At 37.8% G+C, this 27,876-nt stretch overlaps 2 protein-coding genes across 6 annotated transcripts in view; one reads left to right on the forward strand and one right to left on the reverse strand.

The window, feature by feature from the left end:
* Positions 1-2,597: 2,597 nt before the first annotated feature.
* The window catches only part of LOC122531015 (keratin, type I cytoskeletal 10-like), a 101,555-nt gene continuing 76,276 nt past the window's right edge, over positions 2,598-27,876 (reverse strand). Inside the window, exons 1-4 of one of the 2 annotated variants that reach the window (XM_043658543.1) lie at positions 11,792-11,880; positions 10,698-10,852; positions 8,052-8,372; positions 2,598-4,622 (exon numbers count right to left, since the gene is read on the reverse strand). In XM_043658543.1, coding sequence (XP_043514478.1) covers positions 4,492-4,622; positions 8,052-8,372; positions 10,698-10,743 — 498 coding nt within the window. In that variant the 5' untranslated portion in view covers positions 10,744-10,852; positions 11,792-11,880 and the 3' untranslated portion in view covers positions 2,598-4,491. Of the gene's footprint in view, positions 4,623-8,051; positions 8,373-10,697; positions 10,853-11,791; positions 11,881-27,876 lie in introns of those variants that run through there. The other variant, XM_043658544.1, reaches the window with a different exon arrangement.
* Positions 12,015-27,815, forward strand: LOC122531014 (breast cancer type 1 susceptibility protein homolog). 4 transcript variants are annotated; one of them, XM_043658541.1, is made up of 8 exons: positions 12,015-12,214; positions 13,091-13,305; positions 17,323-18,500; positions 18,531-21,152; positions 22,190-22,254; positions 24,064-24,781; positions 25,710-25,827; positions 26,533-27,815. In XM_043658541.1, exons 1-8 carry the CDS (start codon positions 12,132-12,134, stop codon positions 26,727-26,729), a joined length of 5,196 nt encoding a protein of 1,731 aa, XP_043514476.1. In that variant the 5' UTR covers positions 12,015-12,131; the 3' UTR covers positions 26,730-27,815. The 4 variants fall into 4 exon arrangements, with proteins under 4 accessions (XP_043514476.1, XP_043514477.1, XP_043514474.1 ...); XM_043658542.1 differs by having other exon boundaries at positions 17,323-18,256; positions 18,290-21,152; XM_043658539.1 differs by having other exon boundaries at positions 17,323-21,152.

Below are 27,876 nucleotides of genomic sequence, written 5' to 3' on the forward strand. Positions count from 1 at the left end.
TTTTTTTATGAAATAGTTGGACTTTTCGTTCTCAATTTTTTGCGACACAAAATTTCGAACGTACAGTTTTCGGAGGTTATTCGAAACGGGTGGTGAAAAATAGCGCTTCAGTTTAGAAATTAATCAAACTGAATTAACGATGGATTAACAATGAAAAAAATATAACGGCTGTTTAGATTTGTGATTTACGTTTGCAAGTGATGTTTCAATAACTGAAATTAATAATGGGAAGCGTGATGATCGTTTCGCTTTAAGAAAATGTTCCAGGAGATGATTGGATTTGAAATTGTAGACTTTGTGGTGGCAGCGAAAGTATTTCAACGATCAAAATGATGATCAATTGTACGTGAATTTGGTGGAATATTTTCATTTATTTAGTGATTCTCGATGATATGGATTTTGTAGGAAACGAACAAAGTGTATAAACGTATGATGAATGTATGTGATCAGAATGATTATAGGAAACATGGCGGATTATTTATGGACAGTAACTTCTTGCAATCATTTGTCCAGAAGATTAACAAAACGAACGTAATGAAAAGTTTGCAAAATAGCTTGAAAGATTTTTCAATTAATATTCCATAATTTCAATTAATATTTCAATTAATATTTTCAATTAATTTCAATTTTAAGTCTAGCTTCTCGAAGCAGCTTTGTTGACCGTGACTGAAAAGGTAATAATAAAACGTTTTCATAATGAAATATTATTCAACTGTGTTACACACACAGAATTTATGTGGATACAAACTTGGTCTCTCTCGTTATATTTACGAAATGTGTGACAATTCGTTATTAAAGTTTGTGTTACAGTAAACGACTATGCGAGATCGCGGAAGTGCTCGAGCGTTTACAACGAAGAATTATGACGAACATTTCAAAATCGATAACACAATCAAAACGTTACACGAAAATTTTGTTTCTCCCGCCTTTAGATCAAATTAACTTCAATAATCTAGATTACACATTTCCCTTGAGAATTATTTTCTCCAAATTAATTATACCAATACTCCATCATACATTTTCATTTTACTTTTGAAAATATTACATTCTTGACGAAACTTCTCCTCCTGCATTTTCATATTTCCACGTAATTAGATATCCTTGTTATTTTTAAAATATTAATATTAACGTAACATATATTTCTAAATGATTGGATGATACGGATATAATTAGAAATCAACATCAACGTTGAACACAGTCTCTCGTAACCATGAAATGGCTAGAGAGCATCGATCGGTTAACTCGAAGTTAGTACTTCAATTTGCCGAGTAAACAGTGTCCCAAAATTGCCAGACATTGATACCAGCGCGCAAGCTTATTTCCAAACAAACGATCAGATATCATTAACGTCCAATTGAACGATCAATGGCTGCGGACGTTTGTCCAATTACAGAAAACTCGAAAATGTGAGAAACCTGCGAAAATATTCAAGGTAGAGTGTCTTCTGCATTGATATCCATTGGCTGATACTTTTCATATCTTTTGCAAAGAATATGAAATTCAACCGAAGACTTGCCACCGGACTACAAATTTGAAGTATGAAAAGAACGTGCCTACGTGTATATGAAAACGTATGAAATATTCACTACGAAATGGACGAAACACTCTCCCCAAATTCCACGGTTTTCGAACGAGAACGCGAGCTTCCATAAATATCCGCGCACCTCGAAAATTTCAAATTGCAACTTGATCGCCCTGCTCGAGTAAACGTCCGAGCGCTCGCGCGACCCGCCGAGACAGAATGGGAAAGCTCTCGCCGCGTGATGCACTTCTGACCGAGGTTCGATCGTTCGCCGGTTTTCGTGCAGCTTGCGACGAATCTGCAGTACAAATAAAGTTCCCGTAAAGCATCGTATCGCGTGTCTCATCTCGCCGCCATTAAGCTCACCCCCCCCCCCCCGCAAATTTACACGGACGGTCGATTGAGACTAATTGCAAGAAGCGTGCCGTGCTCGAACCGGTTTGTTCTCCCGCTTGTTGCACGATTCTGTCTCGGATGGACGTCTAGCCTGACGTCGAGGCCCATCAGCCGGGCTTCAAACGAAATTATCGACCCGTTTACGGGAATTTAACTAACTATCGAGCCTCAAAGCGATCACCCGCGCCGTCAACGATCGCTCGTCCCGTCGACGCGTCGCTAAATCCACGCGAATCAGCCCGCCAACTCGCGGGAGGAGGGGGAGAACGTTCCTCGATTTATTTGTCTCGATTTATTTGTCTCGTCGTTTGAATTGCGCTGTATGCCGCGACAACGTGTATACGCGTCGTAGTGATTGGTATAAGCTGATTAATGGCAATGACGTTATGGGTATGATAAGATTCTGGCCGATCGATCCCGTAGCGGCTGAAGCTGAGTAATGGAGAATCGATGAAGAGTTTTCGCACGTGTAAATGAAAGTTCTCTCTTTGTATGTAAATGGAAATGTTCTGTTCTGCTCTTTTGTTTTCTTTTTTTTTTATGTTTTGTTCGTTTCTACGTTGTCTCGTAGTTCAACACAGCTTCGTCGCTAGTAACGATGGTTTTTAATTTAATAAAGAGAGAAAGAATGTTGCGTTCATTCTTGGGGGTGGGACAAATCGTGTCTGCAGTTGCAGCGAATGCATTTTTTTCAACATACATACTCGGCGATTCTTAATTTTACAAATCGCAACGAAAATTCTAATTAAGATTAGATTTCATCCTGAGTATTTGTACTATTCGAACGATTATTATCTATCCAAATGGCGCGTACGAGTATCCTAATATATAAGAATCCAGACACGTTCGATTCGATCGTTGAATCGTTGTGACTGTGATTCCTCGATGTTCTTCGGGGCCACCCTATCTGACACTCCACATTTCAACGCACGATCGTCGTTCTGAAGAGAGAAAATGAATCGACCGAAAGCCTCCCTTCCTTTGCGCAACAAATCCCTTGAAATCGCGTAACGGCAACCGCATAAATCTTACCATACCCATAAAAAGCGTGCACGTTGAACCACCGTGCACAGGAAACCCTTTGCCATCCCTGAAATTAAGCATAATCAATTCCTCTTTCGGGAATCTCTATTGCAAATTCTCACCACCATCTATACATCTCGACCGACCATTGAACAAGCCCGCGAATTAGCCAGCTAATCCGCGAGAATCCCTCCAACCGGAAGCTCGAACTCACGATGGAACTACGCCCGAATATTGCCGCGTCCCTACTCGACGACAATCGAGCGTGGATCGCGTTAACGAGCGAATTATAGCTCACTGATGAGCGTGCGCGTTCACCAAATTCGGCCGTAGTTCCCCGCCGCCTGCTCTCCAATTTCGCTAATTGCCACCTCCGGTTCTCCACCTTTCGTCTTATAAAACTTTCGATAATTATTCAGAATATACGACACCGCCTGGTCTCGTTTCGACGACGTTGAAACGAGATGTTGCCAAGATCATTTCAAGATGATCCTTCCACTTGTAGTTTTAAGTGGTTTTAATTGAGCGTAACTAAGATTAGAACAAAGTGGAGCAATTCGATATCGAGCATGTATTTGGAAAGTGTCACAAGTGAAAATAGAACGTTGAAATTATCAGGGCCAGGTCTGAAAGGGCGATTTTTTCCCCCACCTAGAGCTTGTTCTTACTAAAGGAAAAAAGGAAAAAGCATCGTGCGTCTAACAACGATACTTCCGAATAATTTTTTTTTTTTTTCACGTTTCCTGGACGATTCGCTTCAGTTGCGCCACTTTTGAAATACGTGCGCGAAAGCTTGTTCTCAGAACCAGTAACGTGGCAATCGCCGTATCAAAGACTAATTTTAGACTGTATAAAAATATCCTACGTCGCAACGCAATACACTCTCATTCCTCAAATTCAACCGAGGTTCTCCGCAAGTGTTTGTCTCAAAATTCGTAGGAAAAGAATCGCTCGACGATCAGTTAGTTTGGCAACTATCAATTTTTGCAACTCCGAATAATTACCGAATGGAATCATTCCGCCGCGACGAACCATCGACGTTTCTCTGTCGAGAGAGAAAACTCACGACGAAACGACAGCGAATTAGAGAAAAAGAAGAAAGGAAAGAAAAAGGAAAAAAAAAGACGTCGGCGCAATCGGTAATCCGTTTTTAGGTTCACGGCACAGCCCCGGTTCAACCTCCGCGGTGCATGTCGATATTTCGATGAACGTTTGGATTTACGGTCGAGTACCTTCGTCGGTGGCGAAACCGCGACATTATACGATATTATGGGACCGGGCGATATTCGATCGGCCGCACGGCGCACGTAATGGCGGCGAACCATAGTCTAATGGCAAAAGGTGTCTCCTTCCTTTCTTCTCTCTCTTTCTTTTTTTTCTTTTCCCTTCTATGCATAAGGCGGCGTCGTTCACACGGGTGGAAGCATCGTGTGGTTGTCGTTGATGTCCAGCAACGGTCGTCGATTCTGCTGAACCGAGTTCTGGAAAATCCTGTAGGTGGGCCCGCGTACTAGTTGTTATCGCCTGGACGAACGGAAGTCTGCACTAGGCTATGCCAGGGTGACCACTCCTTCCGGCTCCGGGGACCAACAGTTGTCCGACAGCCAACAGCCCACCACCACCGTCACGAAACCGATCAGCAGCGCTAAGAAGATGTACACCTCCGCCTTTCCTAAAGAATCTGCACCCAGGGACAGCCAGTTTTCGTTTCACGTCTTCTCGGTCGGTTTTCCTTTCTTTTCTCTCTCTCTCTCTCTCTCTCTCTCTCTCTCTCTCTCTCAGATAGAAACACTAAATGCGGATGAGAAAGCGTGCACAGCATGCCAGACTCTTTGTGAAGGGGAGAACGATCGACGTGCAAGGTGTTGTTGCGATGAAAAATGCCGTGATGTGACAGGGATGAATTATGGCCGAGGTTTTGAATGATCATTTAAAGCTTCCACCGGTGATTTATCGACGATACTCCTCGCCTTTATTGGCGAAAGCCAATTTTACGTGAACCCGAACGAGCCGGATGGAAGTCGAAAATTTACGTAATGGAGTTGAAGGTGGAACTTTCAGTCTGTTCTCTGTGTTGTTTGTTGAATTGTGAGATTATTTTTCATACGATTCAGGTTTCAATTTCTTTCCTCCTTTTTAATTATTGGTTATTGCGTGTACGTAGAGAATGAAAAGCTTGAAACTGCAGTTTCTCAATTCTAATGAAATTCGTAACGAAATTTTCATTTATCCGTCCATCGTGCTCGTTTTCATCGCGAGCGAGAATGAAACGAAAGCGTATGTACATAAACGACGAGAAATTAAGAAACAAATTTTACGTCGGAATAATAGCTGGCTATAAAAAAAAGCGGTTTCCTATGTCATGAAACGCGCGCAAATAAACCATCTTTACATCCTTGTCTCTACTCGAGAAACAGTCGCTAAAACAATTTGACATACAGCGGGGACAAAATATTATATACACGGCCTTTGAACGTCAATAATACTTTTTTCATCTGAATTGAGCTATATTTTAACGCGACTGCAAGAAATGGATAAAAAAAATCCATCGATAAAACGAAACCAGAAAAACAGAGACTAAGTCATTAAATGTCCATTTCAAAGAATGGTAACCTATAAATCTAGATTTTTTCTGAGATTGTTAGGCCATTTCGTGAATTCCGTTGCAGTTATCAAGTCACCGAAATTTTGTGTAAAAGGACGTAGGCAAAACTACGAAAGAATCTAATAAATAAATGAAAAAGAGTTCTAAAGACGTAGTTTAAAACAAGTTTAAATTTAGAACAAGATGTGGAAGCTAAATTCACTATTTCTTGGATTCTATTGGCTCTAATCGCTGTACTTTCGTGCTTCTATCGCGAGGAAACTTCGAATTTGAAAATTTTAACTTTGAAATATTCGTATTCGTCTATGTAACTCGCGATTCACGCGGCAATCTGAAAGTTAAATCAGAATCTAGGCTTCGCGAGCGAAAACACGAGTACTGTTCATTCGTTTCATGAATTTTTCACGCCCCTCGCTGTACCATCATCGACATATGGCAAAGTCGACAGAGATTCAAGACTTTGAGTAATCCTCTTAACCCTGGTCTCAATTTTTATCGAAGTGAAATTGAAAACGACATATAAAGTAGAACATCGTGAATAATATGCGTTACAAATTTTCAGATTAGTTTCAAACTTGGTGAGCGTAATTAAGGATAGAGTGCAGATGTTGATGCGTCTTTGAGAAGTTTAAGGTGAAATTTACAAAGTGCATATATAATATGAAAAAGTATGTCAGATATCGGAAGGAGAGCACTCGTTGTGATATTATTTAGATGAAACAAATTTCTGTAGTTATTTTTCTAATTCTGCAGTTCTTTATTCCGTATTACGTTATAGTAATTTAATAATCATCAACCTTTACTCTACAGTATATTCACAAAAATTTATATAAAATTAAAGTTTATATTCATAAAAATTTATATAAAATTAATGTAGCTTACTGTGAGTTGTCTATTCAAGTAATTCAGCCAATGCATTAGTCCGAATGAACACGATTGAAATTAGTTTTCATTCTCTGCAGCTTGTAAAATTATAGGTAGGCTCCAAGTATGCGACATTTCATCTCACGAACGTGAACAGCTAATTCGGAAGTCAGGTTACAAACTCGATAAGTTTTCATGGTAAAGCGACGAGAAACCGCTCATGTTGATGAACTACGAGGCTGACGTGAACAGCGTGAAAGTTACACGCGATATTTGACCTATCGACCTATCGACTTCAATAAAGCGTTCGGCACAAATTTATGGAGAATAATTGGCTGTTTAATGAACATACATGGATTTCGTGGTAAGGTGTATGGATTTCGGAAAATTATTTTCTCTCAGGGATATGAACATCAAGTTTCAATGCACGTGCTTCGATGTAATAACAAATTATGCAATACTACATGCATCAGTGTAACGAAATAAACCCTCGTGCTTCTACGTAACGAGATTCATCGAGCTAAATTATTCTTCTATTGGAATGAAACATTCGTGATTAGGAAAGAAATCAAAATATCATACAGCAAACATATAATTGTATAGAATACATGTGACTTAAATGATGCTAATCTTTACTAACTAATGATAAAACATACCAAATTAACAGAAACAAATTACTCACATGTGAAATACTAACATATATTTAAAGACCTTTCATTTTTAACAATAGAAACACAGTAAACGTGTCAAATTCGAGACGACATCGCACAACAACGTATAGCAACGTGAAACGAAAGAATATTCAAAGACCAAAGAGAAGCAACAAAGAAAATCGTTCAAACGACAAAAAAGAAAAACCCACTGACAAGGATGAGAAAGGATACTTTTAGTAGCTACTCAACGTTGCACAAAGTCACGCAACAAACAATCAAACCTTTTAAGTGATGCAACTCTACCAATCAATGTACAAACAAATTAATAGAAACAAATTATTCACATGTGAAATACTAATATATTTGCAACTCTACCAATCAATGTAAAAACACACCAAATTAATAGAAACAAATTATTCACGTGTGAAATACTAATATATTTGCAACTCTACCAATCAATGTAAAAACACACCAAATTAATAGAAACAAATTATTCACGTGTGAAATACTAATATATTTGCAACTCTACCAATCAATGTAAAAACACACCAAATTAATAGAAACAAATTATTCACGTGTGAAATACTAATATATTTGCAACTCTACCAATCAATGTAAAAACACACCAAATTAATAGAAACAAATTATTCACGTGTGAAATACTAATATATTTGCAACTCTACCAGCCAATGTGAAAACACAAAACCAAAATTAATAGAAATAAATTATTCACGTGTAAAATACCACGTATATTTAAAGATCCTCCATTGGACACTTTTAACAATAGAACGTAAAACGTGTCAACATTCGAGACAACGTAGACGGATAATCAAAGACCAGAGAGAAGCAAAACTGAAAATCGTTCAAAATGAAAACCTCACTGACAACAGGAAAGGATAGTTTTAGCAGCTAGTCAACGTTACAGGCAAAGTGCGACGCAGCATGCAACAAAACGAATTGAAACTGAAAAATGATGGAGTTTCGTTACCTAGCGGTCCCCTCGACTGCCAGAGTCCCTTGATCAGCGTGGGGTCGCCGCGGCGCCAGTCGCGCCACCCTCGGCCCCGACGAGCCGGGCCCGTAGACCAAACTGGGCCGCCGCCGGCGGCACCGCCGCCGGCCCCACCGCCGGTTCCACCGACGGCGCCAGTGCCAGAGCCAGAGGCACCGCCGCCAGCGGCGCCAAGAGTGCTGCTCGCGCCACTGCCAGCTGTGCCACCGCCGGGGCCCGGGGTGCTCGGCGATCCAGCCTGCGGCTGTCCATGGCCCCCCGCCCCGCCACCTCCTTGTGGCAACGGCAATCCCGCCGCTTTTATTTTTCATCCAAGGCAGCGTGAAAAACCAACATACGCCCATCAAATTATCATTGTGCAGATTTGGCTGTTTGCAGGTATCTTTTTTTTTCTTTTTTTTTTAAGGGGGCGGGAGGGAGGGAGGGGGGAGGTTGTTACACCGGTGTCGAAGAGGGGGGGGGGGGCTGTTGCGAGAGCGTATACGTCTGACGATTTTGAGGTATTTTGATTTCGGTTGGCTGCTGGCTACGTATGTAAATATTTGGGAGCAAGTTCCATTAAGTTCATTGTTGCGAACTTCCACCAATTTCGGATTCGACTCCGTTACGAATGAAAATTCATGAAAATGTAGTGAAACACTCCAAATTTTAATGGCGTAACCGGTTAAATTGCCGGTTCGATGTTATTCGAGAGTTCATTGTAGCAAGTAAATTATTTAAATGATTTCGTTTCTGTGCTACGGTGGTAAATAAATGAGAAACACACGATGCGAAAATTTGCATATTTATAGCTAATTACTATCCATTAAACTGATGAAATTTGTAAGATACTTGGAAATGTATTACAGGAACAGATTGTTTAAGTAGTTTAAGGAGTCATCAAGTAAAGGGTTAAGTTGAGAAGTTACTCCAGCTCTTAGTAGATGTATGTATATTTGAACAACCAATAAAGTCGACAATAATCGTTCTGGTGGAGAGAGTTGGGATAAGTTTCCGGAACAATATGACACTTTAGAATATTAATCAAAGTAAAGCATAACTAATTAGGTGGTAAGAACTCGCTGAACTTTGAGAAGATATTCTGTGATAACGTCGAACAATATTTTCGACACGGGACACGTAGTATTTATCCACATCTTTTTAGTCAAAATTAAAAGGAGAAAATCATTATAAAATATGTTACAAAAAAGTAAAAAAAAAAAAAAACCAATCGAAAATATTATCACAAATAAATTAAAAGTTCCCATAAGTGATTTCTATGCATACAAATGCCAATGAAAAGTTTCGTAGCCTTTCGTCTCTTTAAAATACCTAAAATATACGAATTTGACTGAAGAATTGTAGGAAAATATCCGACACATTTTTTCCGACCAAATTGAGAACAGTTTACAAAATCGTTAGGTGTATACGCCGTAATGGGTTAAATCGGTAGGAAGAAAATTATCGTTAGATGGGATCGTGCGGTGATCGTTCAATCACTGCGATAGCAGTTGATTTCGCTGCCAGGTAAATTTATTCGATAACAAAAAGTTTCTCGCGAGCGAAACTCAAATTTTCCACGCAAAGAGATCGTTGTGCCTCATTTGCCATTGACGATAACCACAAATCCCCGAATAAATTTACCGGGCGTTTCTAGAGTCTCTCAGTGCCAGTTTATTTGCATGCAGAATCGCTAAGAAGATAAGAAAAAAAATTCTATTTTGCAGTGTTATAGAAATGAAGTTCATTTCACCCGGGAACGTTTGCACGTTCGTCACTGAAATTTTCACGGCACCGTTAACGCATACCTGTTGATGGTCACACAAAAACATTAATTTTATCATACCAAAAGTGGCGCAAAATATTGAAAGAGAAATAGATTTGCGTAGACTTGATATTCCTCTAGCAAAAATATAAATTATTTTGTCGTATACCACATTTCGAACACGTTGTCATGTATTTTTGCGAATCGACAGCAGAATAATTTCGATTGTCATACTATTGTAAGCCGTCAATGGTAAAATACATTTATATCCGGACATTGGATGAAAATTATTTGAAAATTTAATCTCATCACTCCACATTTCAATGCTAGCTTTCTGTTATCTCTGTGCGTAATTGTGAAAAGTTGAGCAGAACGAATTGAAAGCGCATAAATTTATGGTATGATTCCACCGAGGCTCGAAGCATTGAAAATTTTAATTGACTTTTAATTTTCTCGTTTCATTCACGTCCGTAACAAATTCTCAACGCTCGATGCACTCTGTGGCAGTAATGCCTTTTCTGAAGTTCCTTATCGCGTGAACGCAGCGAGACTAGTACACGTAATTAATCTCGGAGGAATGGAACTCTAACTACTTTAGACTTAATTAAATTTTTCAAAACGATAACTTTCTGTCATAAGAAAGCCCGTCGTGGACCTCCCGTGATAACTAGTTATCAGATTACAAAATGCAGCAGTCGTTTGCAAGAAATTCTTACCAACGCAAAAAGACACCGTTACCGAATTTAAATTTGGCGCCAGAAACGATCGTCCGCCAATTTCACAATTGAACCTGCGTCGTGGATCGTGATGCTTTCCCGTTCCACGTTAATACATCGTAAAGTTGTAGAATATATACATGTCGTGTAGTCAAGACTTACCGCATAAGCAGAAGAGTAAAGTACTGGCAAGGAAGATCCACCCCATAACGTCATCAACAAGTCGTTTCTGCGGAACTCATGTTACGCTGAATATTGTCTTTTCTGTCTGTTGGTCGAGCTCGATGACACTGACTTAATCATTTGCACAACGATTTCTAGAAAATAAGAGAACATCCGATTTCAATTGCAATCTTGAGCATGTCAAACGAATGTAGACTATAGGGGGGGAAAAAATATGATATGATAGGTTACGTTTTTCGTTTTTCATTAAGCGGCAGTTTTAAAATTCAGCAACATTGTTAATTGATCTTACATCTCTCGTGATAATATTAAGATATACGAGTATCGTGATACGTGAGAATATTAAGTACGTGAATATCGTTCGTCTCAACAATCGATGTCATTCAGCTGAACTTTCGACGAGAATTGTCTAGTAAGTAAATTAAGAAGAAATACCTCTGGTGAGACGATTGCTTGAATGAAACTGCCATCCCGACTAATTTCCACGCGTAATTTTCACGAAAACGTTTAATCAGGGTGAATTAATTTAAATGGAAACACGATTTGAAATGATTCGATTACGTCCCGCGGCAATCTCGTTCAATTGTACAACTTCTTACTTAGTCTATGGCTTCCCGCCTTTATTGAGTGTCAAAGTTGGACGCTACTACATTAACGCACTCTGCCGTCAAAAAATATAAACAGGAAATGTACCGGTAATCTCACTGTACATATACAAATGATAGAAACTTTTTATTTTCAGGCAATAAAGTAAATGAAATTGCGCATATCTCGTGATTTGTTAATTCACGTGGCTTATTAATTATTTCTTAAGCGGTAGAGTTCTGACGAATTTGATACGTCAAAGAAGATAATCAAGATAGGTTATACTTGTAACTATACTATATTAATAATCTCACTGTAAATATATATACAAACGATAGAAACTTTTTGTTTTCAGGCAGTAAACTGAATGAAATTGCACATATCTCGTGATTTGTTAGGTCATGTGGTTTATTAATTACTTCTTAAGCAATTCTGACGAATTTGATACATAAAAGGGAGTAATAAAAATTATGTATATCGATTCTTACCACTGTATATATTGCAAATCTCCGAATAAAAAAGAAACACAGATTTACCCGAATGCGTATTCATCTTAGAAATACCGCCAATAACTGACTACTCTCAGTTAGCCAATGGTACTGAGAAAGATTTGAATTTTGTGCACATTGAACGACCGATTACAGCGCCACCCACAGCACGTGGTCGAATCCGAAATAAAAGACCTGTTGATAATATCCACAATAACGTAATTATTTATAAGAATGACAAACCGTGTGGCGGGGCGATACAATGTGATTCCCGCGCTTTCGAAGTGTTTAATTCATTTATGGTAGATATTCGTGATGCGACGCTTGTAACAACAGAAAAATGATGGAACAAATGGTGGCCATCGCTGACAAGCTGTCAGAAGAAATAAAAAATATGCAGAAATGCTTGCAGTGCACAATTTGGTAATTGTTCGAAATTGTTATTTCAATATTTGTGAATTAACCCAGCAAAATCAAGGAATCAACAAATTAGTAATTGTTAAATTTAAAACGTGTAATGCACAATACATTTGAGATCACTGTCCATCAATGTAATTCATTTTGATTTGATGGTTGTAGGTTATGTTTGTTTGACCACACCTCTATGCTTTATATAAATGAAAGATAAAATATTTCTTTAATCTCTTGATTTTCCAAACTGTTTCTTCTGATTGCCTTATCAAAAATATATATGCTGGAAATTATTATTATGTTTATTGAATCATTACTCGCTCAATTAAAGATCATTGTTAATCTTTCATTATACTAACATTAATATAATATACTTTTATGTTGTGTATATATAATGAAAGATTAATTAGTAATTGAAATAAATGGAAATGATGTCACATATATTTAATGAGACAATTATAGTTCATTCAGAAAATATATTCTTTTTGCTTTGTGCATTCTTTTCACTTTCAACTTTATATGAATTAGCTATCTACTAATATCAGAATAAACACAATGATGTGCAAATACTTCTTCATTATTCATACTATGTCAAATATTATGAGTAAAACTATCAATTTAGTAAAACACATTGTCAATTATTATTGATTAAATCAATGTCAATGAATCACAAAGTCAGTTATTATTATCATCACCTTTAATTTTTATTTCAATAAATATTGCACATTTTATTTTGATACAAATTGTTTGAAAATAAATAACGTTGTAAATTCAAATATTTGCATTTAATTTCAATTTGATTTACACCATTTTCACTCAATTTCAATTTAATTTATTATTTTTTTTATCTCGTTGTTTCGAATATATCATGTGCTATTTCTATTTCAGTTTGCATACCATAACCGACCCGATAAAAACCCTGTGCGGCCATCGATTCTGTCGTGCATGCATTCAAACGGTAGTGCAAGATAAAAATGCACTGTGTCCACTCTGCAATTGTGCTATACAACGTCGCAGCATTTCTAAGGACGAACATATGATATTGTACATCGATCGACTGCAGAAACTGATCGAAGCGATTCAATTGGATTCAGGCATCGATAGTAAGTGCTTTTCGAATTATCGATATTGTTCGGTCATATATACTGAACACAGTGAAAGCAAAACTATGAAAAACAAATCCATTGAGCCAGGGATTCAAATTTATCAATTTAATTCATGTTTGTCAGATTATCTAAATCACCTAATCAAATCTTACTTCTGACGAGTGAATTAAAATCCTATCAAACCTAACATTAATCAAACTTTAACTTGAATTGGCTGCCTTTTACTAATATGTTAATTCAGATCGGCAGAGATATCAAGATGATAACGATATCACAAAATCTATATCTGATATCTTGATTTCTAATCGTGATAAAGTATAGAACAATCAGAATCCCCGACGTAGAAAATTGATTAATTACTGCAAATGTTTAGTGTCCAATTTAATTTCTGATCCTTGATGTTGGAAGGAACGTAAATATATTTTTAGTGAATGATCTACTCTGTTTAGTATTTAAATATGCACGTGTGCTTGAAGCGTGATCAGTATACAAAAATACATAGAATACTAATTAAATGACGCATCTTTGTAGGAAAATGATGCATTTGTATATTTTTCCTGAAAATACGAAAATCTAAGCTGTAATTTTACATAAATTTTTGATTCCATATATTTAGTAATATATATGTTGCAGTAAATTCAGATCTCATACGTTAAGGTGTATCTTACATGGATTTATAGTGCTATTTATGGCGTAATATATATCCTCGATCCATTCAAACAGTGCATTATACACGCGTGAAATAAATATCTGTTATACTATCACGTACAGAGTATGATAAAACAAATATCTGTGTATTATGTAAAGCTCTTATGCCATAAATGTAAATGAAATCTGTAGAAAAGATATTTGTTTTCGTGTAATGTGCCTTCTTAGAAATATCTTCTTCTTTTTCAAGATATTTCACACGCGACGATGAAGAAAAGAGTTCATATTAACAATAAGATTTTAAAACAGTAAAGAACGTCAAATCAATATAGATTCCCGAAAGCAATCCCTTCGATATAAAATCAATTCTTGTTTATTTATTTAATTATTTATTTACACTGTTGTTTAATTATAAGAGAATTTCCTGTTATGAATATTTACGGGAATCGTTTCGCGAAATATCGGGAAAGCGATAAATTTCTCAGCGTGGGGCAATACGTTTAAAAGGAACTAACGTTCCTCCGCGATAAACTTTTTTTTCCGCAGCGTTAAGAAAAACATGAGGCACAAAGTACATGTGCTGGTACATGTGCCACATCATGTTCGCCCGGGTCAACTATCCGTTTCCACTGCAGTGTATGTATATAGCCGAGCGTTTTCAAAAATTTAAGTCTCAGTGTTCTTTGGTATATACTGATGCAACGCGGTGGTATCCAAAACTTCAATGTTTTACGAGCACTCCGCGTTTACGCTCTGGCGTACGATCAAACATAGAAAAACGGAGTTTCGTTGCCTCAAAAATTTTATTCACAAAATATTTGTCTTTCGCTATTTTTCCTCTAGATTCTAACAATGCTTTGTTACTCGTATAGTTTATGTAGAACACGAACGGAAGGAAGGGTGGAAGAGAGATGTTTTATTCACCAATTGAAAATCGTTTCCCGTTCTTCCTTCGAATCTGACGTAATTCTAAAATATTAGTTTCCCAAATAATGCGAGAAACGTTCTTGCGCACAGTAACGTTTATTTATTCATTTTTTTGATTATTTTTAACAACATTAATCGACTTCTACGTGTCGCGTAAAAGATAAAAGTACACACACATATATATATATATTACCTTTCCTCTACACTTGATTGTATTTTTTCGTCGTCAAAAAAAATTGTTTAAATTGTTATAGATATATGTTTGCAATTCTTCGTTTCAATTTTATGCAATTTTAACATTGAAATATTAAATGTCTTTTTTATTTGCTGAAACAAGAATGAGGTTGAAACATGAATTTTCGAAGAGTGCAGCAGGGTTAATGTCCTGCTCCATAATTCGTAAGATGATGGATTTTCTTTGTGGTGATGAGTAATTTTCCTATGTTCCACCACAACTGTTACAATTACTGCTTGATTCTCCATACGTTAGAGACTGTGACATATGAAAAATTTTTCAGTTTATTTTTCCCACGTTTGATATAGCATACACACAGCATTTTATTTGAATGACAAATGTATTTGCTTTTGGTAAAATTGGTCCTAACTTTAATTATTAATTATTCGTTTTTATTATTAATAATTAATAACATACAGAAAATGATAATAATTAATTTCTGTAAATAACTGAAAAAATAAGTTTCCCAATACTTTTGAAAGGTACAAACATGTTCTTTAGATCGCTGTCGTGATAACGATGCGATTTTTATCGAAACGAATAAAGCATAAAATTTTAATGAATCACGACTAAAATCTTGATTTTAATAAAGCCTGCATAGTTCGTTGTTATTCGAGTAATTTTAATTGGACAGCTGTACATATTTAATAGTAAATAGAACAGTTCGAGATCTATTGTTTCACGAGGCACAGATCATAGGTCAATTTTCTAACGTTCTGTGCATATTTAATAGTAAATAGAACAGCTCGAGATCTACTGTTTCGCGAGGCACAGATCATAGGTCAATTTTCTACGTTCTTTGTCATGGCACGCTCTCAACTCTTGACTTTTCCCAAATGCATTCTCGTGGTTGAATTCTCTCAAACATATACACATACTATGCAGGAAGCTCGAGTTTCTGTCAAACAAATCCCCCTGAAACTCACTACGAGTGGACTGAAAAGAAATTCCGAGGCGACACGTGTCAACTACATTTTGAATACGTGACTTGTTTAATTAATACGATATTCGTGTAACCTCTTCCGACTTTGCAAATGAATTGAAAATGATACTTCTCACGAAAATTTGGAATTTTAAATATTTGGAATGACTTGTTTCTGAGTGATGAAGCAGTTCGAATTTCTCAGTTTTAATTCAATCACTGTAATGAAATTGTTTAAAATTTTTGATAGTTCTCGCCGATTCGATGACTTTGTACAAGGAACGTGACTCCTACGCATATTACCACTTTATTTGCAAAGATATTTTTTAAATTTTTTGGTGTTGTTCGAGTTGAGTTAAGAATAAAATAATAAAATAAGAATAAAATAAATGAGAAATGAAGATCGAAAGATACAAATTATATATAGGCTATAATTAGTAGGTTGTAATCAGGAATATATAAAACTATCATTTATGTGTGAGCGCGTCATTTCCGGTATTCGTAACAATTTATTCTACACTTATATATATTTGTAAGCGATTATGACAGATATACAAATTTCAAATGTATTAATTGACTTGTCGCGATTCTTAAAATTCCAATTCTCTTCTTTAAAGAGATCATAAATTAATTTCGAGAAAAAACGTCTGATAATGAATTAAAATCATTTTTATTAACATTTTTATATTCCTAAAACATTGGAAAATTAATTATGAAACTTAATTCTATGACCATTATTTCCTTTTAAGATTTATTAATAGTTCAGAATAATTCATTCGCATGTCTAAGACTTGGACAAAAATTCCAAGTATTCTGCATTCACTTCCAACAAGCATAAATGATTCGTAATACAGATGAAGAATATCTCCGGCGGACCTTAACAAAGACCTTGGAACATCTTCTTTATTAAAATTGCTTTGATCAAAATTTAATCGTTCCACATAGGAGCGTAATAAAAGATTAAAACTCTTTTTTAACTTTTAGTCCGTGTTATTTTAATACTCCGATTAAAAATTAACGACGCACGTTGCTGCACGGTTTAATAAAAATTCTGTATTATTCCATCTTCTTGTAATCTAGATGTTGGCAAAACTTTGAAACGGCATGCTCCGCGCTCTAATAAAAGATTATTATCCTTCTTGTTCGCGAAACGATGAACTAGATACATAAGATCATAAGATCATAAAGCTCTAAACGTTTACGATTTTAAATATACACACGTATTTTCCGATTTTCATAAACTGCGTCCTGCTGGCCGTGATAAATTCAAGATCTCTTTCAGCACTGTTGCATTCGTCGAGGCCACGGAATACACGAGAGTACGAGCTGTCAGATAACACCGAATTGCGTAGATCTGACCGAGCGAGACCGAGCTGTTCCTACCTTGACACTCTGCCAGAGTATCAGTCTGTTCAAAGTCGAAAAGAACGATCGCGAGGGAAGGAAACGCAGATAAAGAAGGCGAAACCCACGCGAAAAGGAGGCAACACTATCAAGAAGTATCTGTCCAAGTGTGACCTGTCCGACATAAGGCATTTGGAAGAGTCGAAGGATTTTTTGTACACGGAATCGGCAGAGGCCAAGGTGCACAACTGGCTGGGCAATCTGGCGAAGAACGACGAGCTGGACAAAGCCGAGAAAGTTGAAGTCGAGCAGCCTACAGAGTGCAATCTGGACGACACTCTGACCATCTCGGTCTCTCAAAACAACGAGCGGAACGAGCGGAACGAGGGCGAAGATATGGAAGTCGCGGTTAACTCGATAACGAGGAACGACGTTCATCAAACACCCTGTTCGAGGAATACGAGCAACGAGAGAGAACCGACTGCCAGGAGAGGTCGCAGGTGGTCTGCGGAGACGAGGAATTCCACGAAGAATCACTCGTCGAGGATGAACTTCAGCCTGGAAAATCCGAGGCCAGGTACGTCGACAGCGACGAGATCGTCGGACGACAGCAAGGAGAGGAACGAGGAGAGATTCATGGACGTTCACCGAACGTCTACCTGCGAGATGTTGTCCAACATGCAGAAGAATTGGTCGACCGTGGCGAAATTTGGCAAAGAGATGCGCAGGAGAAAGAAGAAATTGATGTCTCTGAACGTGAGCATCGAGAGCAAGAAGAAATCTCGGCCGGTGGAGATGAATTTGAACGCAGACGAGAATGTCAGGTGGAAAGTCGTCGAGGATGCAGACGAAAGACAAAGGAGAAGAGGAAACGAGTCGAAGGTGGCCGAGAACGTTGCAGAGACCGCCATGAACGAGGAATTTGTCAATGGTAAGAAAAGTTTGACAAAAAGGGACTTTGTCCGCGGTGGAGAGGCGTCCCCGCAGGACAGAAAGGAGAGATCGATATCTGAAGAAGTTCCGTTGGCCGATGAATCATTCGTTATCACGCTGCAGGATGGCAGGGTGCCCGTTCAGAGTTTGAAGAGCTGTCAGATAAATGCGATCATTGGTGTAACGGAGGAGGAACAGGAACCAACGCGAGCCAACGTCGAAACGAACGAATCGAGTAATCGCGAGGAAATGGCGTTTCCTGCGGACGGACGGGTTGATCCGTTCGACATGCCGTTCCGCGATCGAGATAAAATATTTTCCCAAATGATAGTGCCTGTATCACCTAGCGACCAAACTGAGCCGAATCTGGTCGTCAAGCCGAGTAACAAGAAAAATTGCTGTCCGACGACGACGATAGAGACGATGGATGTCTCTAGTTCTTCTGCAACGGACTGCCAAACGTCCACGCCCCGTCGTAAGAGATTGTCCTTAAATAGAAGAAGCGCCGACTTCAAATTGGATTCATCCAGGTGGAGCGTTAGTTCGAGTATCGCTTTGCAATCTGTCACGCGAGACTTCAATCGTCAGATCGAAATTGAAGACGATGTAGATAAGAGGAGTTCAGCGGGAGTAATTGACAAGGAGAAACATAGAAGTCTTGCAGGTGATAAATCGAGAGGTAGACGAGACGATGTCTTCGTCTCGAACGAGCTTACCAGAAAAAGGCTAAAGAATACGTGCAACACGTCTTTGGTTACGTTCACGAAGCTAGGAAGAACTTTCAGGCATTACAGAAAACAAGTCCCCTTTTTGTACCTGGGCACAACCAGGCGAAAAGGGATGCTAGGTCGTTACCCTGGCTTTCATCTGCAAAAGCCTTGCAATCCGATTGATATATTGGACACACAGGATTTTGCGATCAAGAGTTACTTGGGAGACAACGATCGGGTCACGCTGAACGATACGCAACCGATGGATACACAGCCAATGGATGAAGACAAGAAGGAACCAGAGTCTATCGCGGAAGCAAACAGTTCATCGAAGATGAAAGATCCAGCGGGAGTCTTCAATAATCAAATAGATGTTCGCGAAGAGAATTCATCCGGAGAAGTTGCGGAAATCGTTCCAGTCGAAGAGCCTGTTAGCAATAACTCTGAAGATGTAGACATACTCTTCGTATCTCTGAGTGAAAACAGAGTATTGGATTCACCAGGTGTCGAGCAGCCTGCTAAATCAAACAACACACCGACCAAAGATACCGTGAAGGTAATGTCACCGGTAAGAGACCAGGATGTCACCATGCTACAATCCCTCTCGTTAGAATATCCGTCGATCGACAACCTGCGAACCCAGAAAATAATCCACGAGCCCGGTGAACCGAGCGAAAAGGAAAGCAGACCGTTTCTCTCTCGAGATTTCTCACGCACGTCCGACACGTCTGGTTGCTCTTACGTGTCAAGAAGAAAAAGGAAGAGATCGAACAGTGGGGAGAAGTTGTGCGACAGAATGAAGTCGAGCGACGACGACGAACAGGACAATCATAGTCCCGGTCACAGTTTCTCGTCGCAAGCCACGTACATCAGGAACTGCAACAGAGAGGACGCGCCGCCACTCGCGAGGAAAGCCAGCTTAAGCGAGAAGTTGTCCGAGTTGTCCAATCCCAGTACCAAGGACATCGACGTGGTGTCACTGAGCTCTGACCCGGATATCGCGCCCAGCGAGAGGAAAACTGAGAAGAAGGTGTACAAACGAATTCTATTGTTAGAAAGCTCGGACGGTGATTCGGTGAACACCGGCTGCGCGAGAAAGGCTACTGGCAAGAGTCTCGCGAGTGATACTGCGTCAACGAAGCGGAAACGAGCTGCTTCCCCCGATTCCGTCACCGAGGACGTATTTGCGATCGTGAACAGTTGGACGGAGCTCGACGACAGGTATAGAAAGAAGGGCAAGCTCGAACAGACTCGCGACTCCTCCGATTCGTCGGTGGACAATGTCTTGGCGAGATCTGTCTCGTCGTACCGTGACAAATCCGCTAGCAAACTCTCCACAACGCTACAGCGCGGACAGCGTTCAGATTTCGTTGACGAATGTAACAACAGAGAGAGATCGTTCGGCTGTAGGAGGACCGATAGGAAGAAGAGCTTGGAAGTTAGGGAAGCGCTGGTTACCGAGAACTCGCCTGACTTTGGCGCGACGATCGACGAAGTGAAAGTTCTGCAGAACTTCCGGCAGAACATACCGGATCTCATGCAGGAGGATAATTTCGACGATGTCATTGCGAACGTGAACACTGACACGCTCGTTAACGAGTGCAACAACGAAAGGAGTAGAAGAGAGAGTCTCTCTGAGAGACAGTCGAAAAATCCTCGTTCGTCGAGCGAGCGTGTCATTCACGTGAGTTCCAACGGGTCGGAGAAGGAGAACAAGAGCAAAACATCTGACATCGTGTACGGAAGTGACGACGAGAACGGAGAAACTCCAGTCGAAGTGTATGTAAATTCGGCTAACGAGGGCTCGAGGAACAACAAACGGCCGGAGGAAACGAAGTCGAACGACTGGATTTCGACTAAGCCGTCGGAGCGGTTCCAATCGCATCCAACGACTTCGTCCGGTGATAAGAAGCTTCCCGTGAATGGAAATCTGAGTAATTCCATAGTTAAGGATACGTACGATCAGGACTCTTTGATGAACATCACGCAGCAGTATTTGATGATCAAACAATTTGAGGAGGATCTGTTTGGCAAGTCTGAGAGTTCTAACGTCTCGTCGGGGAAAGAGAGGAGAGGACCGCAGACGCCGACGGGTAGCAAGAAGTGTTCCAACGTAATTGCAAAGGTTAGTTTCTTTGATCTTTTGTAGACAATGAGAGCCTTTTGTTCTAGAACTTTCTCAGAATTCTTTATTTCGACTTTACGTTGAGCTATGAATGAATGTAGATGGCTTATGGTGGTACGGGCGAGTCGAAAACTCATGATTTAGTAATATTTTGGATGAAAGTGCAGTGAACGGAGGTGTTAAAAGTGTTTTCGAAACATTATATATATATAATATATTAATTTCTAATCGTTTAGTAGCGCCAGAGCATGATTTTATTGTTATATACATATATTTCTTTGTTCTTAGTTTTATTTCTAGAATATTAACTGCGCGTCAAAGTTTCCATTAAGTTTGATAATTTCTTTTAGAGAGAAATTTAACAGACAAAATGGAAGAATACACACACATCAGTCAGACATCTGGTGACTCGATACTGTCTTTTGAAAATCTCCCTCCCGTGTATAAAAGATAAATTCGCCTGTACGTGCACAAACTCCTTGGAGTTTGAAAAGGTGGCAGAGCAATTTGCAGACCGTTGAACATCTTGTATAAACGTCAAATATAAGAGATCACTGCTGATGAGAGAGGATCTCTCTGTGAAAAAAAAAAAAAAAAAGAAAAAAAGAAAGAAAGAAATTGAAAAGCCTGCTCTAGACTCGTAAACTCGCTGCAGGGAAGTCTGATGAAAGCTAGCTATAGAAACCATACGGAGGGTTATGAAGCTCCTCTTTCGTGTCAACAACGCAACAACGCCTCCGTTTACTAATTTCCCCTCCCCTTGCAAAGCTCTAACAACTCTTTCGACTTCTTTTCAATCATCCCCACGCTTAATTATATCGTGTATCCTCGCTTTGAATAATAACTCGGCGTCTCGTTGTGTTTGAACTCGTCGCTCGCCTGAATAATCTGAACGTTCCAAACGATTCGAAACGATCGTTGTGTGTGTGATTCACGGGCGTGACTGATGACTTTTTATCGTACCTCGTACGCCAACTTACGAGATAAACGAGATCCGAAAGCATTGTCAAAGACTCACTCTGCTTTGAAATATCCAGGACGTCGAACACTCGGCTGAAGAAGACGACATTGTCGAGAACACTCCTAGCACAAAGACGAAAAAGTAAGTAACACGCGAGTCTCTCGTAACTCGTCCGTTCTTCTTCTCAATTGTTGAAAAGAAAACGTTATATACATTTCATTAACGAATTTACGCGTTGATTACGTAATTTTAATTACACCGTCCGAATATCCCCATCGAAGCAATCCAATTTTACCCAGTTCTTTATTAAAATGCACGTGGTATTATTTTAATTACACTGTCCGTGGTATAATTTTAATTACACTGTCCGAACACCGCGTTCCCTGACAAATATTACAATCGGGACAATCCAATTTCTCTCTCTGTTAAGAGGGATATTCTGGTAATCCGGCTTAAAAAAATCAATTTTTTTTTTTTTTTTTTACATTTCCTCAAAGTATATGCTTTCGAAAATGTCCAAAAGGATTTGTTTGAATTTGTAAAATTGGCAAAGTTATAGAAGGTTTAAAGGAAACGGTGTTCGCAACGTAAGTATGAATATTTTTGTACAACGGGTAACAAAAATTTCAAATGTGTTTTTCTCAAAAAATATTTCATTTCATAATATTATTATTTATTACAAAAAATATAAAAATAAATATAAAATATAAAAATATAAAAATAAATAATATATTTATATTTTATAATATTTTTATATTATTAATAATATATTTTATATTTTAATAATATAATAATATATTGTATTATTATTATATAATATAAAAATATATAATATTAATAATATATTTTATATTTTAAATAAATAATATATTTATAATATTTTATAATATTTTTATATTATTATTATTTTATAATATTCTATTTTTTGTACTGCTCGATTGTTCGTAAGTATGAATATTTTTGTACAACGGGTAACAGAAACTTCAAACGTGTTTTTCTCAAATCCATATTTTTTAAACTGGCTGACGGGATATCTCACGCTTGTGTAGTTGACCGATTGACTTGAAATTTGGAGGAGATCTTTCACCGGATGTACCTTTGTCGCATGAACCACGAATTTCAAAATCTGATGTTTTTTTCTATTTTTGTTTACCACCCAAAAGCACAAGGAAAATCGAGATATTTAAACTTCAAAATGCTACTATTTTTTTAATTTTCGAAATTTCGCTGTTTCAGTGATTCATGCTATAGCCATATTTACACAATTACGATGATTTTTGGTTTTTTTCGTTTTAAATAGGCAGATGGACCGTAATCACGTCAGCCATTCGAACCCGTTTTTAAAACCATGGTTTACCTAAGGTTATATAATTTCCATAACATTCATTAATTTCGTTAAAAAAAAAATTGTAATTACTCTTTAGGTATGAATAAACCTGTGTGCAAAAACTGCATATCAAAACGTATCATGGTTTCCTTGGGGAAAAAATCCCCAAAAAGTCGATTTTTATAAGCCGGATTACTCCAGAATACTCTCTTAATGCAACGAAATTAATGAAATTTCATCCGATTCTTTGTTCCGTCAAAATTGAAATGGATAATAAAGTATCGTGCACACATTTACGATTACGACAATCTACGATAATATTACACGAGTGTTTGTTTGCGAGCTTCTCGGATAGAATAAACTTTCACGTGAAATTAAAAGCGTAATTATCACCAAAGTTATGAGAACAGTTTTTTTCAATTCTATTTAGTTTAACACATCTCGTTCAAAAAAAAAAAAAAAAAAAAACAGAGAAACAACGTGTCGTCAATGAAAGATTACTTTCGCATAAAACTGTACTACGATCCCGTAACCATTCCGATATCCACCGTATCAAAGAACGTCATTTCAAACAGCGTCAAACCGAGCAATTTCACGGAAAGAAATAATATCGTTTTCTCTAGTTTGGAAACGATCGGCTCGCAGAGGAGCTCGAACTCGAAGATCCTGGGGAAACAGTTGCCACCAGCTGTGGAGACACCGTGCTCGAGGAATGGAGGAAAGAGTTCCAGCAGCCTCAGCACTCCGGGTTCCAAGACCAACATTCCACCACTCTACCAGAGCACTCCTAAGACGTGCCACTCTAACCCCATGAAGTTCGTCTCTCGTACGAGCCAGTTATCGAACAAGGAACCGAGGAAGTACACCAACGTTCAGAACAGCAGTACGAATGAGATCGTTAAGAGAAACGCTGTTCAAAGCGTTCAAACTGCACCAAGCACCAGCAGACAGAGGTACTGTTTCCTGAGCAGCGGCCTGACTCTCGTCGAGGTCAATCAATTGAAGAAATTAGCGAAAACGTTGCCGGACGCTACCTACCAGACTCAGTTCAACGAGAACGTAACGCACGTGGTCGTGAAGACTAACAATAATAACGGGGCGAGCAAGACGTTGAAATACCTGCAGGGTATAGCTCACAGGAAGTGGATCGTGAGCTGTCAGTGGGTGCTAGACTCGCTGAAAGAGAGGAGAGCCGTGAACGAGGAATTGTACGAGGTGGTGGATTGCATAACTTTGGAGGCAGGCCCTCGAAAGTCCCGGTTAAGGGAAAAGAATTTGTTCGAGGGGTTCGTGTTCCTCTGTATCGGTCCGTACGCTCATCTTTCTGTGGAGGAGTATCAGGTGAGCACAATGGTTTTGCCAGTTGATCCTCCTTGTAACCTGTTGTACCTGTATTTCTTTTTTTTTTTTTCTGTTCAGTTATTTATTATCACTGTTTGAAAAGAATGTTTCCAGCGAAAGTTGATCTCTAAATTTTATGAAAATATTCTATAATTTTATAATTATAAAATATTTATTTAATATTCTAAATTTAATTTATTATCATTATAATTATAATTATATATTATTATAGATTTTAGAATATTATTTATATAAATAATATTATAATATTATAATTATATATTGTTATAGATTTTATATTATTTATATAAATATAAATAATATAATTATAATTATAATATTATATTATAACATATTAAACACATAAAATTATAGATTTTAGAATATTAATATAAATAATATTATAATTATAATTATAATATATTATAACATATTATAATTATAATATTATTTATATTTATAAATATTCTAAAATCTATAATTTTATGTGTTTCAATATTCTTCCGTTCTTTCTTTGAGTTAATTTAAATGCAGTGACGTAGGAAAATATTTGAGCCTTATTATAGCGACAATGATAAAAATGTTTCATATGAAACAGTAATGTGCCCACAAATAACGTGAACAGTTCCGTATATAACACAGAATCTCACAAGTTCTCCAAATTCAAATTACCAAGGAAACAGCAGAAAATAAAGAAAATGAAGAGGCAAAGTGGCCTCTCGAATTCGAGCGTTATTACACGAGGATGGCCCCTCTAAATCATGCGTATAAATTTTATAGGTTTCGCGTGTTAGTACTGATAGAACAGTTTCCTTGTCGGGATCCCAATCCAAGAAAGGCTTTTATTTACATTTCCTCTGCCATCCAATCTTGCTACACTACTTCAAGTTGAATGCTCGCCAAGTTTTAGAGATATCGCCTCTTTCAGGACTTACTACGCGCCACCGGTGCCATTGTGGTCGACTCGTTGTACGCTCTGGCCGATCAAACGACCAGGCTGAAGATCATCTTGATCCAGGAGGACATTTACGAATTCCAAATTATCGGTAAGCTCGTTATTCGATTTTGAGTTTCATGTTAAATTCGTTTCGTTCAGTTAATATAAGGAAGAAGTAATTTCAAAGTGCTTCAAGGTGACAATTTCCCTCTTCCTAGGTGCAATCTTAAGATGCACGTAAGATTGAGAATTATATCTCAGTAATTATCGCGATTGTTACGAAACATTGATAAATCAAACTTAATGATTTTTGTCTTGTAAAATTCGATCGAGATATTTATATCGTGTGTGTCTGCTCTCTTAAGTATCAATAGTTTGTGCATATTTTGAATTGTAACAAAGGAAGGATAACAAATCACAGAGTCAGATTCATTTCAATTTATAATATCTTTTCATTTCAACGATTCTCTCTAATCTGGTATAATATTTAACGTATATAATATATAATGATATAATATATAATAATATATAAAATATATAGTATATAATATAATATATAATCAAAATTCTCTCTTAATCTTCATTTTATTCGCGGAAATAAATTCGAATTGAGAGAATCGACAGCAGAAACTATTGTCTAAAACGTCCAAGCAGTGAACATGCACCATATATAACCAGCACGTCTGAAACTATCCTTCGTCACAAAACTTTCTCCGCTATATTCGCTCGCGCGCGCAAAAAAAAAAAAAACACGATCGCAATTAAAATAATTTATTTCTTTTTATTTTGTTTCTCTTTCTTTCCTTTCTCGTAGAATGGTACAAACAGGCTCGTGCCATAGCGGTCGTCCACGAGTGGGTGGTCGAGTGTATCAGTCAGTATAAACTGATATCGCTCTATCCATACCTGCAAGAATTGTCGCGACAGGACGTTCTCACGCTCGGTTATCCGGAGTACCTGGTCAATGAAGAGACTGGTTGGGAGTCGTCTGATAGCACATCCGACGTGTGAACGTGTGAACGTGTGAACGTGACGTCGAACGACGGCTCTGTCACTTCTATAGTAATTTCACGCCGGTCGTGAGACCCGCTTCCGATCGTTTCCATGAATTTAACCGCCGGTCATCTGTGCCAGATCGTTCGAATAGTTCACTGTACGTATAATTTAGTAAGAAAGAGCTTGTGTACATTGCTTTCTCTTTTTTTTTTTTTTTTTTTCTGTTTAGTTGTACATTGCAATTCGAGGGGAGCTCGTTCGTAAGAAAGAGTGCGTTTGTTTCTTTACGACAGGACTGCTCGTTGCAGCAGCATGGTTCGAGCGTGAACTAGGCTAGGCAAAATGTTTGTGATGGATTTTTGGTGCAGGTGATAAGGTTTCACGATTAGTATTAGTTTCTGAGTATTATTCTTTTTTTTTTTTTTCGAGTAAATTCGTTGGAGATACCTGTTTTCGATGATACTTATATGTGTATACTTATATGTACGGTAGCATTTAATTTTGATACGTGACAGTCATAAAATGTCGGTCGTAGTTCCCGTTAGATTAATTCTGATTTAATGTTTTAACTCGTCGCATCCGTCAGTTTTTCATTTTTTCGAAAGAATCGTCGTGTCACGGAAGCTCATTTAATTTTCTTACTTTTGCCTTGGATTCATCTTGGGACCATAATGTTTCATGCAGTGTAATTGAAAATTCTGTTTTGTAACAAATACTAAAATATCGTCGCTTTAAAACAGCAACAAGTTCACGCTTTATTCGGAACAATGCAAACATACCTCGTAAATGTGTATAGCTACAGATATATTTTTCTGTTTTTTCTATTTTTATACATATAGAAAAAAGTCATTAAAGCATCGTCAATTAAGAGTAAAAAACTAGGTCTATAAAGTTAATTATAAGTTCGTGTTTTATCCATAACATGAACACAGTGATCTGTAAATATCTTTTTCTTTCTACAAACACACAGAAGAATCTTCGCAAGTTATTCGACTACAGCCGTAATTCTTTTCGCGGAAATGCTTCTGTCGAATTTTGAACGTTTCAAAAAAAAAAAAAGATGAAGGAAGCTTCTGGACATTTCATGGATCTGAATTAACTTGTCAATCAAATATTCCGTGACCAGCTACGTCGAATATACGTTTCTCCCTTCTACTTCCAA

This window comes from Frieseomelitta varia, unplaced genomic scaffold, assembly GCF_011392965.1.
Source record: "Frieseomelitta varia isolate USP_RPSP 00005682 unplaced genomic scaffold, Fvar_1.2 scaffold_371, whole genome shotgun sequence".
Lineage (NCBI taxonomy): Eukaryota > Metazoa > Arthropoda > Insecta > Hymenoptera > Apidae > Frieseomelitta > Frieseomelitta varia.

Excerpts from the sequence above, each read along its gene's own strand:
- LOC122531014 (XM_043658539.1), top strand. The coding sequence starts at position 12,132 with ATGATGGAACAAATGGTGGCCATCGCTGACAAGCTGTCAGAAGAAATA. Across the intron at positions 13,306-17,322 it reads ATTGGATTCAGGCATCGATA|CACTGTTGCATTCGTCGAGG; the intron begins GTAAGTGCTTTT and ends GATCTCTTTCAG. Across the intron at positions 22,255-24,063 it reads CCTAGCACAAAGACGAAAAA|TTTGGAAACGATCGGCTCGC; the intron begins GTAAGTAACACG and ends CGTTTTCTCTAG.